The following is a 15,184-nucleotide window of genomic DNA, read 5'->3' as shown; positions in this document are numbered from 1 at the left end:
GTGAACTCACACAATGTATATATGTTAACGTTCTTTTGCACCGCATGTAGCCAACCGTGCTAATTGGAGACGTGGGGGAAGGACAACAAATTAAACATATAAAATAGTTCTAAAGAAATTAGTCGTCAATCTAGATTAATTAAAAGTGCATAGCTCCAGTGACTTCCTCATATTGGAAGGAAGAGCATTCCAGGCGGCTGCATACGTGCACCTGAAAGAGTGCGATGCGGTGACCGTCTTTGTTCTATGGTTAGCCAAAATATGCAGCCTGGTTAAATCCAGGATGGATCATAAACAGGCCAGCCTCAATGTTTCAAACCGGTGCAGATGTTCCATTAGCGGAGTCCACATTTCGCAAGCATAGAGAAGGGAGGCCATGAATGTGGCTGAGAAGACCAGAAGCTTCGTGTGAAAAGACAGACCAGGTAGCTTCTACACAACGTTACGCAACCGATGAAAAGATAATGCCGCTCGACTAATTCGGAGTGAGACCTCTGCTGTCAAACCAACCCGGTCATGAACACACTGCCCAGGTACAGAGACTTCTCCACTCTCTCCACAACTGCCCATCACTCACGGAGAGACACACACACAAGGAAAACATGCAGAGGGACATAGACACAGAGACGCACCGGAAAAGACAGAGAGACAAAGACTCATGCTTAAATAAAGATACAAACATAGGCAGAGACAGCATTAAGTTCCCGCTCACGGCCAACATCGGTGGCAAATATCCGCACCCGTCATCGGCCTTCCCTAGGTGACACTCAGCCTTAAACGATTTGCTGATGGGGTGTGTATAAGACATCAGCACCAGGAGACCAGAGTGGCCGAGTGGCTGTGGTGGGGACCACACTACCCCTGGTAAGGGCAAGTCATGGGTGCCATGGTGGCTAGGAAATGTTAACTACCTCGCCTGATTTGCAAGAGGGCGTGGGTTTGATCCCGACCCTAGGGCCTGCTGTATATTTGAAGTTTGCATGTTTCTCTCCCCGTGGTCGCATGGATTTTTTTCCAGGTCCTTCGGTTATTTTCCTCCACATTTAATATCACGCTTTTAGAGTATTTTGGCTGCTATAGATTTCCACGTGAGGATGAGCTATAATTTGTGATGGCCATTTCACTTCTGCAAAAGAGCTACACAGCTCAGTGGGACCTTACCTGGTATAAAAAATATGAATAGTTAAGTTTTAGTTAAATGCTAACAGCTTGTGTGGGCTACATAGTGGACCTTTATCTCTGTGTGTGTGCGTGAGTGAGTAGGTGCGGAAGGAGCGGAACAGTGTGTGCCTGGGGCCTAGTGGGGTAGAGGCTGATGCTGGTGGTGGTGATGCTGCTGCATTCGCTGGGCCCTGCCTCTCAGCTCCCCCGCTAGCGGAACTCCCCGGAGCCTCCGATTTCGGTGCGAACACAAAAATACACAGAGGCAACAGCGCAGTCGATGTCCACTTGTCCCACTCGTCTGGCAACAAAAGTACCTGAGCGACGAAAGGGACGCTCGGAAACATCGTCATCATTGTCATCATCATCGTCATTGTCATCATCGTCGTCATTGTCATCATCGTCGTCGTCATCTTCATCGTCGTCATCTTCGTCATAATCATCGTCGTCATTATCGTCATCGTCGAAATCATCGTCATCATCGTCGTCATCATCGTCATCATCATTGTCGTCATTGTCGTCATCGTCGTCATCGTCCTCATCATCGTCATCATCGTCATTGTCATCATCGTCGTCATCGTCATCGTCATTATTGTCATCATCGTCGTCGTCATTATCATCCTCGCCGTCATCATCATCATCATCATTGACGTTATCATCATAATCATTGTCGTCATCATCATTGTTGTCATTGTCGTCATTATCATCATCATCGTCGTCGTTGTCGTCATTGATCATCATTGTCGTCATCGTTATCATCGTCATCATCGTCGTCATCATGATCATTATCATCGTCGTCGCAAACATCGTCATCATCGTTGTCATCATCAGCGTCATCAACGTCGTCATCATTGTCATCATCGTCATCATCGTCATCGTTATCGTTATCATTGTCGTCATCGTCGTCATCATGGTTGTCATCGTCATCATCCTCGTCATCATCATCATCATTGTCGTTAGAATTGTCTTCTTGGTTCTTTCGGTAAAGTCACGTAGAAGGGAAGTAATAAAATAATAAAAATAAAACATAATAAAATTATTCTCACGACGTTTCGGCCACAACGCAAGCAGCCGTCCTCAGGTGAAAACCAGGTCCGTCGAGGCGACAGAGTCTGAATGAAACAGCACACGAGCTTGGAGCATATATATAAGCTGGGCGCCTTGACAAAGGAATTTGCATATCAAGAGGAATTTAGCATATTTATGGGAAATGCAGGAATGTGATTAGTACTACATATGCATGTGCATTATGCAGGATTAACAGCATCAAAGGGAGCTGCAGTTGCTGCTGCTGCAGTTGCTGCTGCTGCAGTTGCTGCTGCTGCAGTTGCTGCTGCTGCAGTTGCTGCTGCTGCAGTTGCTGCTGCTGCAGTTGCTGCTGCTGCTGCAGTTGCTGCTGCTGCTGCAGTTTCTGCTGCTGCTGCAGTTTCTGCTGCTGCTGCAGTTTCTGCTGCTGCTGCAGTTTCTGCTGCTGCAGTTGCTGCTGCTGCTGCAGTTGCTGCTGCTGCAGTTGCTGCCTTATCCATTTTAATATAACACTATGTATTATTCTACCCACCCTAATGTGTATCACACTGCTATATATTTAGTATACAATTACGACACCATACATTACTCTGCACACTGCACCATGCCAGTGAGTGGAACGCAGTCTGAAAGTCACCGGAAACGTGAAGACAATCAGTTAAGATCCGAAATGGTTTATTACGTCCTTCCAATGATTGCTAAGCCAGAATCCATCTTCTCGGTTGAAATTGTCTCTGTGTTTGTATATGTGGATCGCCTCATGAACGAATCTCTCATGATAGCCAGATGGCTTGCAGAGAACCTCTGTCTTGGAGAAGTCAATGTCATGTGAGCCCACTGAATTGTAACAGTGATCTGCCACGGCTGAGGTGTTTGTCCTACCGTGTGTCAGGTCTGCTTTATGTTCACGGATGCGGTCCGAGACATGTCGTTTGGTTCCTCCAATGTAACTGCTACCACAGAGGCAACTTAGTTTGTAGACGCCAGGGTACTGTATAATCAACGATTTTTGGGTTTAGATCGCGTTATTTATAAATGTGTCGTAACCCTCCACCACCCGACACGGCCAATCAGTAAAAAAAGTGTCACGTTGACAAAAGACAAATAGTTCACTGCTTTAGCCCACCAGTGTGTTGAAGCGTGAAACCACAACATTTACAATTTGAGTACGACGTTTCGCTGGTAATTGCATCCAGCATCATCGGGCAATTCGCCAGAATGGTGAGGCTCTGCTGTGTCTCCCGTTCTTATATAGAGCAGCAGCAGGGTGACGTCATCATTAACTCATTAACTCATCAGGTGCAAAGATTTGAGGGGGGGTTATTGTAATTATATACTTGATTAGTAATAAGGCTATTGTTACGATGCGAGTTGTAGATTAGTAATCATTTGGAATGTGTTCTATTGTGATTATGCTACATTAATAATCAGTTAGTGCTTGTTTCCCTTATAAGGAATTGTAATGCATCTTATTTAATAATACGCTTCCAGGCCGCACTAAGCCTGTAGCTGTCTGAGCGATTAAAGTTATTTCTGTTTCTCTCAATCTCAATGGATTCTCTAATTAGTCTTTGCCAGTAGTAACTAGTTTTACACAACACTTCAACGTTGTCAAAATCAATTGAGTGTCCCTGTTGACAAGCATGTTCTGCCACTGCCGACAGTTGTGTTTGCGATAGTTTAATATTTCTCTGGTGTTCTTTTAGTCTTACACTAACGTTACGCCCTGTCTGTCCAATATAGCATCTGCCACATACACAATTAATCCGATATACACCTTCTGTTGATAATTTAGGTAATTCGTCTTTAGTGCACGTTACTAGTTGTTGAATTTTGTGTACTGTACCAAATCTTACTGTAATGTTTTGCTTTTGCAAAACACGGGCTAATTTGTCAGTTACTCCTGAGATAAATGGTATTTTTATTGTTTTAATAATCTGATCGCTTTCAGCAGTGTTGCTTTGCGATCGTGATTTGGCATTTAGTGCTCTGTTAATTTGAGCATTATTGTAGCCATTCTGTCTTAGTGCTTCTTTAACATGTTTAATCTCTCTCACTAGACTTTCATCATCTGACACTGTTTTAGCCCGATGTATGAGCGTCTTGATTAGAGAGGATTTTGGACAGACAGGGCGTAACGTTAGTGTAAGACTAAAAGAACACCAGAGAAATATTAAACTATCGCAAACACAACTGTCGGCAGTGGCAGAACATGCTTGTCAACAGGGACACTCAATTGATTTTGACAACGTTGAAGTGTTGTGTAAAACTAGTTACTACTGGCAAAGACTAATTAGAGAATCCATTGAGATTGAGAGAAACAGAAATAACTTTAATCGCTCAGACAGCTACAGGCTTAGTGCGGCCTGGAAGCGTATTATTAAATAAGATGCATTACAATTCCTTATAAGGGAAACAAGCACTAACTGATTATTAATGTAGCATAATCACAATAGAACACATTCCAAATGATTACTAATCTACAACTCGCATCGTAACAATAGCCTTATTACTAATCAAGTATATAATTACAATAACCCCCCCTCAAATCTTTGCACCTGATGAGTTAATGAGTTAATGATGACGTCACCCTGCTGCTGCTCTATATAAGAACGGGAGACACAGCAGAGCCTCACCATTCTGGCGAATTGCCCGATGATGCTGGATGCAATTACCAGCGAAATGTCGTACTCAAATTGTAAATGTTGTGGTTTCACGCTTCAACACACCGGTGGGCTAAAGCAGTGAACTATTTGTCTTTTGTCAACGTGACACTTTTTTTTTTACTGATTGGCCGTGTCGGGTGGTGGAGGGTTACGACACATTTATAAATAACGCGATCTAAACCCAAAAATCGTTGATTATGAACAATATTGGTCGCGAAAGCCTACGTGTTAAAAAGGGTACTGTATGTCTGGAACCACATCTTTTACAGACGGGACCAGATCACAGATTTTATGTACTGTGTTGAATCGGACCTGGATCTTGTGTTTAATCAGGATTTTCGAGATCTTTTTTGTGACCCCAGCAATGTAGGGTAAGGTGATGGTCTTGAAAGGCTCCTCAACAGGATCCTTCTTGATGGTTGGAGTGATGGCCTTGCGGATTGTGTAGTCGGAGTAACCATTAGCCTTAAGAGCTTGGCGTACGTGTTTGAGTTCACTGCCAATGTGTTCCTGGTCGGAAATGCATTGGGCTCTATGGTATAGAGTCTTGATGAGGGAATTCTTCTGGGATGGATGGTGGTGGGAATCCGGTTTTAGGTAAGCATCCGTATGGGTGGCTTTCCTGTAGACAAAGCAAATCATTTCTGATTCAACCGCATTAATTGTTCAGACCAAACAGTTCTCGTTGAAACCTTCTGCAGCCAGGCCACCAAGATTATACGGCTTGCCAAAGATACATAAAGAAGATACACCTCTTCGTCCCATTGTCTCTACTATCAACTCCCCCACCTATAAACTGGCTCGTTTTTTGTCTGAAATCCTACGGCCTTTCACTGGAAAAACCACCTCTGCGGTACTAAACTCTACTGACCTGGTATCGACAATCAAGGGGATTGCCCTGTCCCCAGACGACCTGCTTGTCAGTTTTGATGTGGTTTCTTATTCACCAACGTTCCTGTACCTGACACCATCGCAATCATTGAAGACTTGGTTCATCAAGGACTGAATGCTGGGGTACCCCCCCTGGTGAGACACTGCTTAACCAATACATACTTCACCTGGAATGGAACTTTCTACAAGCAAATTGAGGGCACCCCAATGGGCTCCCCCCTATCTCCGGTTGTAGCCAACATCTTCATGGATAAATTTGAGACTGATGCCATCAAGACTGCTACTCTACGCCCGACCTTATGGAAGAGGTACGTAGATGACACTTTTGTCATCTGACCACATGGCCGGCCTGCTCTAGACCAATTTCTCGACCACATCAATTCCATACACCCAGCTATCAGATTCACCATGGAAGTCGAAAAAGATGGCAAGCTACCCTTTTTGGATGTCCTAATTAAAAGGAGACCTCATGGTTCAATGAGCCACTCTGTCTACAGGAAAGCCACCCATACGGATGCTTACCTATAACCGGATTCCCACCACCATTTATCCCAGAATAATTCCTTCATCAAGACTCTATACCATAGAGCCCAATGCATTTCCGACCAGGAACACATTGGCAGTGAACTCAAACACGTACGCCAAGCTCTTAAGGCTAATGGTTACTCCGACTACACAATCCGCAAGGCCATCACTCCAACCATCAAGAAGGATCCTGTTGAGGAGCCTTTCAAGACCATCACCTTACCCTACATTGCTGGGGTCACAAAAAAGATCTCGAAAATCCTGATTAAACACAAGATCCAGGTCCGATTCAACACAGTACATAAAATCCGTGATCTGGTCCCGTCTGTAAAAGATGTGGTTCCAGACATACAGTACCCTGGCGTCTACAAACTAAGTTGCCTCTGTGGTAACAGTTACATTGGAGAAACCAAACGACATGTCTCGGACCGCATCCGTGAACATAAAGCAGACCTGAAACACGGTAGGACAAACACCTCAGCCGTGGCAGATCACTGTTACAATTCAGTGGGCTCACATGACATTGACTTCTCCAAGACAGAGGTTCTCTGCAAGCCATCTGGCTATCATGAGAGATTCGTTCATGAGGCGATCCACATATACAAACACAGAGACAATTTCAACCGAGAAGATGGATTCTGGCTTAGCAATCATTGGAAGGACGTAATAAACCATTTCGGATCTTGACTGATTGTGTTCACGTTTACGGTGACTTTCAGACCGCGTTCCACTCACTGGCATGGTGCAGTATGCAGAGTAATGTATGGTGTCGTAATTGTATAGTAAATATATAGCAGTGTGATACACATTAGGGTGGGTAGAATAATACATAGTGTTATATTAACATGGATAAGGCAGCAACTGCAGCAGCAGCAACTGCAGCAGCAGCAACTGCAGCAGCAGCAGAAACTGCAGCAGCAGCAACTGCAACAACAGCAGCAACTGCAGCAGCAGCAGCAACTGCAGCAGCAGCAGCAACTGCAGCAGCAGCAGCAACTGCAGCAGCAACTGCAGCAGCAACTGCAGCAGCAGCAACTGCAGCTCCCTTTGATGCTGTTAATCCTGCATAATGCACATGCATATGTAGTACTAATCACATTCCTGCATTTCCCATAAATATGCTAAATTCCTCTTGATATGCAAATTCCTTTGTCAAGGCGCCCAGCTTATATATATGCTCCAAGCTCGTGTGCTGTTTCATTCAGACTCTGTCGCCTCGACGGACCTGGTTTTCACCTGAGGACGGCTGCTTGCGTTGTGGCCGAAACGTCGTGAGAATAATTTTATTATGTTTTATTTTTATTATTTTATTACTTACCTTCTACGTGACTTTACCGAAAGAACCAAGAAGATGAATCCCTGCAGTCACGAAAGCTTTAAATCGAAAGTTAGAATTGTCGTCATTGTCTTAATCGTCGTCATCATCATCGTCGTAGTTGTGACATCGTTGTCATACGGTCAGGGTTCGTGAACATCCCTCACTCATCGACTCATTATTTCTTTATTAATGGACTCCAGTTACTCATAATTGGCGTCAAACATGCACACACACGTGGACATGATCACAGCACCATGCTTGGCTGCCTTTGTTTCCCGAGTGATCATTTTTTTGGTTTGTTTAATACAGGCTGCAACAGGTACTCATTTAAGGCTGAGTTGACCTAGGGGAGGTCCAGGACCATGGCCGGTTTAGATATTCATCACCAATGTAGAGCGTGAGTGAGAATATAACTCAGGTTACCAGGTTTTGTAGTGCGCTAACTAGTGCGCCAACACTCCAACAACAACAACAACAACAACCGCCATTTGCCGCTAAGTGGTGGTGACGTCACCACGATGCTTGTGCCAGGCTATGTGCACCTTGAGGCCACGTGGAGTGTCACGAGCTTCCTCCACAGAGGCCGATCTTGACACCGCTGGTACCAGTCATCGGCAAGTCCACTCAGCTCCACATCCTTCTGTACCACATCACTCCATCTCTTCTCTAGCTCGTGTCGCGTCTGTTTAGACCCTCTTTCCAGCCGAACAAAAGCTGTTTAGGCATGCGGTGGCTGGGCATGCGGGCTACATGACCCAGCCAACACAGGCTTGCCTGCTGGAGGAGCTCACCGACGGGACTTTGTCCAGATCTTTCAAGGATTTGTGAGCTCCTCACACAATTTAGCCTGGTAAAACCCAGGATGGATCAGAGGCACGCAAGCCTAAATGCTTCTAACCAGCTAAGATGTTGCATTAGGGGGGTCCATGTTTCGCAAGCGTAGAGAAGGGAATGACCATGACCGAGAAGACCTGAAGCTTCGTGCGGAGCGACAGACCAGGTAGCTTCCACACAGCGTTACACAACCAATGAAAAGATAATGCCACTCGACTGATTAGGAGTGAGACCTCTGCTGTCAAACCGGAGCCGGTCATGAGCACACTGCCCAGGTTTGGAAAATTCTCCACTCTCTCCACAACTGCCCCACCGCCAATTGGAAGTTGTGGGGGTGGAGTGTCCGATGGTACAAAATACCCAGGCAGGTGCTTAGTTTGATGGGGCTGATGGTAAAGCCCACCTCTTAGTGGTAAGCTTCAGGTTCAGCAGCAGCGCCTCCAACTCCTCCTCTGAGTGAGCAGCAATTATCAGAACATCGCCATACATAATGTGGTTGACCAATAGGGAGCCATCCCTTGACCGCACCCGGGCATCGATCAGCCTCCCATTGTATCTGTACCAGATGGAAATTCCTCCGGTACAGCCATCGAAGGCTTCACGAATTACGTGGTCGAAATAGATGTTAAATAATGTGAGAGCCAGAGGACATCCCTGTCGCACTCCAAGGTGAACAGAGAATGGCTTTGACTCCATGCCACGTAGTGTTATCCGGGCCCGTGCACCATCATCAAGGTCCTTAATGATCGTGAGCAGAGGGTCAGGGACTCCGAAAGCACGAAGAAAACCCAGAGCCCATTCTTACAATCCTGTGGAACCCATCCAGTGGTCCAGATTGTTGTTATGATGTCATGTAGGGCAGTTTGTGAAAAAACGCCACCCTCCCTCAGCATATTGCTTGGAATATCATCTCTGCCCAGTGCCTTTCCTGGTCTCAGATTCTGTATCGCTTTCAGTATTTCCTCAACAGATGGCACCTCAGCCAGCCACTCACAGGGGATGACTTCTTCTTCCAATATTTGAGACACCGCAGCCTCAGCAGGGTCATCCTCACTTTGTCCCATGATGTTTTCCAGGCTGAGGGATTTCTCCTCCCCCAGGGCCTCACAGAAATGCTCAGTAAATCTGCAAACCTGTTCCTGGGGTCGGATATTAGATCACCGTTCTTTTCCCTAATGATGGTAATAGGTGTGGTGCTGCAGGTTACTTTTTTATAGAGTTAAATAGCGATTTGTGATCGTGGGCTATTGAGGCAGACTCCATCTCCTCAGCAACCCGCGACCACCACCCATCCTTGAAGTGCCTCACGGCTCTCCGAACCTCTGAGCGACGGCTGCGGTAAGCCTCCTCATTCTCTGACGTGGGATGCTGTAGACGATGAGAGTGGGCCTTTTGCTTTTTCTCAGCCAGCCTAAACACCTCCTCTGTCAGCAAAGGTCTCTGGGGAGGTCTGGACTGTGTACCCAAAGCAGCCATTGCAGCTGCATGAGCCACAGTCCTAAACCTCGCCCATTTCCCCTCGACATCTGGAGGAGTGGGGGACGATGCCAACCCCAGCCACAAGCGATGATGAAATTATCGTTTGCAACTTTCATCAGCTAGCTAAAACCAGGGCACTTTGGGGTTGAATGCGGTCCTGAGTATCCACCCACCACCAGAGTAAAATAATGGCAGGCACATCTTACAGATGACAAGTTGATGGTCAGTGGTCAGATCAGCTCTCCGGTAGGTCTTGGTGTCAAGGACATGGGCCCGCATCCACTGTTCTGTCACTATGTTATGCAGCAGATGTTCTTGCTTGGACCCGGCATGCATACATGATGTTGTGTGGATGTGCCAATGCCGGAACAGCGTGTTGGTAATTACAAGCCCATGTGCTCCATAAAAATCTAGCAGCCTCCTACCGCTGTTATTGGGCTGATCTAACTAATGCCTTCTAATCACTCCAGACCAGGTGCCAGGATCATGACCAACTCAGGAATTGAAGTCTCCAAACAAGATGACTATCCCGAGGGGCCACTTTAGCTAGCACCTGTGACAGGAGGTCATAGAAGGCATCTGACTCATCAGCCTTGACTGCATCCCTCCTCGGATGTTCGTCTTCGGTGGGGGCATGAGTAACCACGACCACCACTCCTCGCCTCTAGTTGATGCGAAGGCGAGCCCAAAAGAGCCTGGGACTTACTGCTTCCCACACTTCACCGTCACGCTCCCACGCCCCCTTCATTCTTTTGTTCAGAAGACTAGCCACTCCCTGTTGTTTGGCAGTCTCCTGCCCCGAGTAGAGGACTGTCCACCCCTCATGATTGCAGGAGCCAGAGTCGGTCCACGGAACCTCCTGAATACCACAGAGATCCAGGCGGTACCGCAGCCTCTCCTCCGCAATGAGCGTTCGAACATTTCACGTGGCCACCCGCAGTCGTTTTTTGTTGCTTCTGGAGGAGCCCTGAGCATAAAAATTCCGTCTCCTGGCTCCGCCAAATGGGATTTGGCCAGGAGACGTCATAGACGCCTGGCCCCCCGGGGCCTCCAGCACAAGCTTAATTATATATTTTAGACGTGGTTTTGTAGTAATTCTTTGAAGGTGGAGGGATTACCAACCCATTGCACTCGTTCAGAGCCCCCTATTTGGCCTCTGTCGTGGTTACAAACGACATGAGGGGAATGGCCAATCTAAATTGGCCCTCCCTCCACGGCACTGCTCACCACAACGTTGCTGTCCGGCACCAACGAGGAGGTACACACAGACACACACACGTGCGCACGCACACACACGAGTGTGTAGTTGTTATTGTGACCTGCAGAGCGGTGGCACATTGTTAGTGCGCCACGCTATGCACTCAGCAATTCGAGTTTGATTCCTGCACGTGGCCATCAACGGGGACAGCGAATATAGGAACTGGACCTGGGCCTTCTCTCGGTCGACTCAGCCAAAAATTCTGTACCTGATGGTGTGTGTGGATATCAGCACTCTGGAGACAATAAAGGCGGCCGGGCGCGGTGCTGGTCACCCACCCCCTCGTGTGCCATGCTGGCCTTCATAGGTGCTGCCATTAGTTATCACTCTGGTCACGAAGGTTACATTGTTAGCTTAAATTAAACAATGTATCTTATCTGCTGGGAGGCTCAATGGTGGAGCGGGCAGCTCTCAGCGATCGCAAGGTCATGAGTTCAATTATTGGTTATGGGGGGGAGGGGAGGTGTGGGGGTGACTTCAGCCCATCGTCCATCCGTTGCACCCTCCAGGGGTCGATAAATTGAGCACCACTTTGTATGGGGGGGGGGGGTAGATCAACAAACACCATTGCGCCGACTCCGCTCATCCTCGCAGCAGCAGCAGTGGCGGCTTTTGGCTGGGCCATCAAAACAAAGACAGTGGTCACCGCATCGTCGCGCGGCACTTTCAAATGTGCTTCTGTGGCCGTTTGGAATGCACTTCTCTTCCGATATTAAGAAGCCACTGGAGCCATGTGCTTTTATATCATCATCTATATTCAAATCGCTTTTCTTTAGAACTGATTTAGTGTTTAGTCTGTTGTCCTCCCCCCCGGCACCCCCGATTAGCGCAGTGGGCTACGTACGGTGCGAAAGAAGTTCAACGCATAGTACATACAACATCAGTGGTCGTCCTTCCTATGAAGACGCTTAATTGGCCACCGCCATAGGAATGTGGAATAACCAGATCTGGCTCTGCGGGGTGGGCTGAAACGAGGAGATGAGCACCACAGCACCTCAATGGGGCTCATCTGACCAGGCAGGAAATCAGTGTAGCTTTAAATAATTAAATAAACAACCGGTAACGGTTCAGGTAATGGGCCCACTTCATGATGGCACATGCCGTAGATAGCTTTACGATTCCTTTGTTTTAATCACTGGTGCCCCCCACTCCCAACCCACCCCACTCCCCATGTCTCTATACCCCCCCCCCCACCGCCCCGACTGTTGCAGACCGCTCGCAGGTTTCCTGGGAGGGCCCCATCGTGGGCCCCCATGGCAGCCGCCAACCCCAGCCACGGCAACAGCCTCCTGGCAGCCGGGGGTCAGGGAGCCTCCATGGTCCCCCGCGCCTGTCCCCCTCGGACTTCTCCTTCATCAAGGTGCTGGGCAAGGGCAGCTTCGGAAAGGTGCGTGGCGATTCGTTCATCCGCTCATTCACACGCTCAAATCGCTTTCTCGATCGCTCGCTCGATCGCTCGCTCGATCGCTCGATCGCTCGCTCGATCGCTCGCTCGATCGCTCGCTCGATCGCTCGATCGCTCGATCGCTCGCTCGATCGCTCGCTCGATCGCTCGCTCGATCGCTCGCTCGATCGCTCGCTCGATCGCTCGCTCGATCGCTCGATCGCCCGCTCGGTCGCCCGCTCGGTCGCCCGCTCGGTCGCCCGCTCGGTCGCCCGCTCGGTCGCCCGCTCGGTCGCCCGCTCGGTCGCCCGCTCGGTCGCCCGCTCGGTCGCCCGCTCGGTCGCCCGCTCGATCGCCCGCTCGATCGCCCGCTCGATCGCCCGCTCGATCGCCCGCTCGAACGCCCGCTCGATCGCCCGCTCGATCGCCCGCTCGATCGCCCGCTCGATCGCTCGATCGCTCGCTCGATCGCTCGCTCGATCGCTCGCTCGATCGCTCGATCGCTCGCTCGATCGCTCGCTCGATCGCTCGCTCGATCGTTCGCTCGATCGCTCGCTCGATCGCTCGCTCGATCGCTCGTTCGATCGCTCGATCGCTCGTTCGATCGCTCGATCGCTCGTTCGATCGCTCGATCGCTCGTTCGATCGCTCACTCGCTCACTCGCGCATTCACAGAGTTGCTCACTCAGTCGCTCGGTCGTTCATTGGATCAATCGCTCACTCGCTCAGTCACGGAGTCACTCTCTCAGTCTTTCGTTCGGTCATGGGCTTGATCGTTCACTCGCTCATTAATGGAGTCGCTAGCTCAATCCTTCATTCGCTCGTTGGTTCATTCGTTCACTCGCTCATTCACGGAGTCACTCTCTCAGTCCTTTGTTTGCTCATTGGCTCAATCGTTCACTTGCTCATTCATGGAGTCGCTTGCTCAGTTATTCGTTCAGTCATTGGCTCGATCGCTCACTCGCTCAGAGTTTCGTTCACTTGTTGGCTCGATCGCTCACTCACTCATTCTTGAAGTCGCTCGCTCAGTCCTTCATTCAGTTGTTCGCTAGCTTGATCACTTAATCGTTTATCCCTGAAATAACGCCAAATAAATATTAAATATTCTCAAATACAATTGTCGGCATTTGCAGAACACGCATGCTACTACTGGCCAAGACTAATTAGAAAATCTATCAAAATTCAGAAAAGTAAAAATAATTTTAATCTTTCTGATAGCTACACGATTAGTGCTACTTGGAAGCGAATTATTAAGTAACACAATGATTAACTGCATGCCTTTACAGGTCACCAACGTGGTTGATGGTAATTAACTGTGAACAGCCAATAATAGGAACTGTGTAACCTCTTCATACGCTCATAATTAACATAACGTACATAATGATTTTAAGCTTTCGTAACTGCAGGAATCCATACTCTTTTGTTCTTTCGGTAAAGTCGCGTAGGTAGAAAAATAATAGATCACGACGTTTCGATCGCAACACAAGCAATCGTCATCAGGTGGGACAACCACAGCAAGAAAAAACTGCTGAAGTAGGCGAGAGATCTGCCGTGGCACGAGGTTATATAGGCCTCGGTAGTAGGGGGGGAGAGATGAGGTGGGGTGAGAGAGGGGGCGGGGCAGAAAGTGGACCCCGCGGCAGCACTGTAAAGATCGGCTGCAGGGGGGGGAGAAAGAATGGGGGGAGGAGGCGGGGCAGAAAGTGGGCTCCGTGGCAGCATCCGGGTCACTGGGGTACTGGATTAGAGATCGGAGAGAGATGCACACAGAGAGAGAGAAAGACACAGAGAGAGTCGGAAATAACAGCTGACATAGGCAGGTAGGATGGAAACATCACAGTCAGTTAAGACTTTACCTGGTTAATAACGTCCTTCCAATGATTGCTCAGTTTGTACCCATCTTCTCGGTTGAAGTTGTGCCCGTGTTTATATATCTGGATAGCTTCATGAACAAATATCTGATAATAACCGGTGGGTTTGCAGAGTACTTCGTCTTCGAAAAGTCAATTTCGTGTGAGCCCACAGTGTTAAAACAATGATCAACAACGGCAGAGGTATTGGTCCTACCGTGTTTCAGATCTGCTTGCAGCCGATTTCTCTAGTGCTGCCGCGGTGGTCCACTTCACTCCAGTGACCCGGGTGCTGCCGCGGGGTCCACTTTCTGCCCCGCCCCCTCTCTCCCCCCCTCTCTCCCCCCCTCCCCCTTCTCTCTCTCCCCCTACTACCCAGACCTATATATAACCTCGTGCCACGGCAGATCTCTCGCCTACTTCAGCAGTTTTTTCTTGCTGTAGTTGTCCCACCTGATGACGATTGCTTGTGTTGCGATCGAAACGTCGTGATCTATTATTTTTCTACCTACGTGACTTTACCGAAAGAACAAAAGAGTATAATGTACATGCACAATGTATGTTGATTACCTGTGAATAACCAGACTAATAAGAGGTATCCATTGGTATTCATGACTACATTAACCACCTCTCTGGTCTTCGCACCTGATTTGCTGAGTGACAACATCAACATTTATCCCTGCCCGTCCATTTAAGACCACAACAGGAGGAGGATTTCTCCACAACTCTCTGGCTGTCGCCTAATGAGGCCAGTTTGTTGTAATTACCGACAAAATGTCACCAGGTACTCGAA

The 15,184-nt window shown here is 48.2% G+C and overlaps 2 protein-coding genes across 2 annotated transcripts in view; both read left to right on the top strand.

Moving 5' to 3' along the window:
* Positions 1-15,184, top strand: part of LOC144945539 (uncharacterized) — a 127,654-nt gene that overhangs the window by 77,052 nt on the left and 35,418 nt on the right. The window lies entirely within an intron of this gene.
* Positions 1-15,184, top strand: part of LOC144945702 (protein kinase C delta type-like) — a 69,819-nt gene that overhangs the window by 26,548 nt on the left and 28,087 nt on the right. The window contains exons 11-12 of the mRNA XM_078874269.1: positions 1,264-1,402; positions 12,370-12,545. Of these exons, the coding sequence (XP_078730395.1) occupies positions 1,264-1,402; positions 12,370-12,545 (315 nt within the window). The remainder of the gene's footprint in view (positions 1-1,263; positions 1,403-12,369; positions 12,546-15,184) is intronic.

Source organism: Lampetra fluviatilis, chromosome 38 (assembly GCF_964198595.1).
Source record: "Lampetra fluviatilis chromosome 38, kcLamFluv1.1, whole genome shotgun sequence".
NCBI lineage: Eukaryota > Metazoa > Chordata > Hyperoartia > Petromyzontiformes > Petromyzontidae > Lampetra > Lampetra fluviatilis.
Note: the sequence above shows the minus strand (reverse complement) of the source record. Positions and strands in the feature narration are given on the sequence as shown.